We start from the raw sequence: 586 nt of genomic DNA, 5'->3' as shown, positions 1-586 counted from the left end.
ATTTAACTATATGAACCACGATAACCAAACAAAGAGATCAAGAGAAGAACTAGAAAGTGATAACGAAGAAAATCCAATTTTAAAGCAACCCGAAAACAAAGAAGCCGGATGGAAGACACCGGAAGAACCCCAACCAACAACTAGCAATAACCTATATGGAGCAATAGAGGAAAACGATGTAGTACTTAATCACTTAATAGATGGATCTGCAAATTCAAATTTCAATAAGCCACTAAAATTAACCAAAGCTCTGAACAAATCGGAATTCCACAAATATATAATTGAAGATTTTCTGAGCTGGCAAAGCCCTCAGATTTGAGATCAATGATTCCTCAAAAATGAGACTGCCAAAAGAATAAAAAAAAGAAACTCATTGACTGGCAAATACCTTCTAAACAACCAACACCCAACAAATACCTAAACTATTCCTATGGAACAATATACCCAGTTGAACCAGACATAAGTATAGAAAACATCAAAGAAAAATTAAGAATATTAGGAAATTAATCAAATGATATAATAGATATCATAAGATTAAAGAAACAAAATAATGACAAAACAGATGAAGAAAAGTGGATACCCACCA

The 586-nt window shown here is 32.6% G+C and overlaps 1 protein-coding gene across 1 annotated transcript; it reads left to right on the top strand.

The window, feature by feature from the left end:
• On the top strand, positions 1–580 carry LOC119594916 (the record flags this gene model as incomplete). Its single annotated transcript, XM_037943988.1, is given in 1 exon segment — positions 1–580. A coding segment is annotated over 1 exon segment (319 nt), but the record flags the coding sequence as incomplete, so codon positions are not given.
• Between the last annotated feature and the right edge of the window lie 6 nt (positions 581–586).

The sequence above is a fragment of the Penaeus monodon genome, chromosome 34 (assembly GCF_015228065.2).
Source record: "Penaeus monodon isolate SGIC_2016 chromosome 34, NSTDA_Pmon_1, whole genome shotgun sequence".
In the NCBI taxonomy this organism is placed as follows: Eukaryota; Metazoa; Arthropoda; class Malacostraca; order Decapoda; family Penaeidae; genus Penaeus; species Penaeus monodon.
Note: the sequence above shows the minus strand (reverse complement) of the source record. Positions and strands in the feature narration are given on the sequence as shown.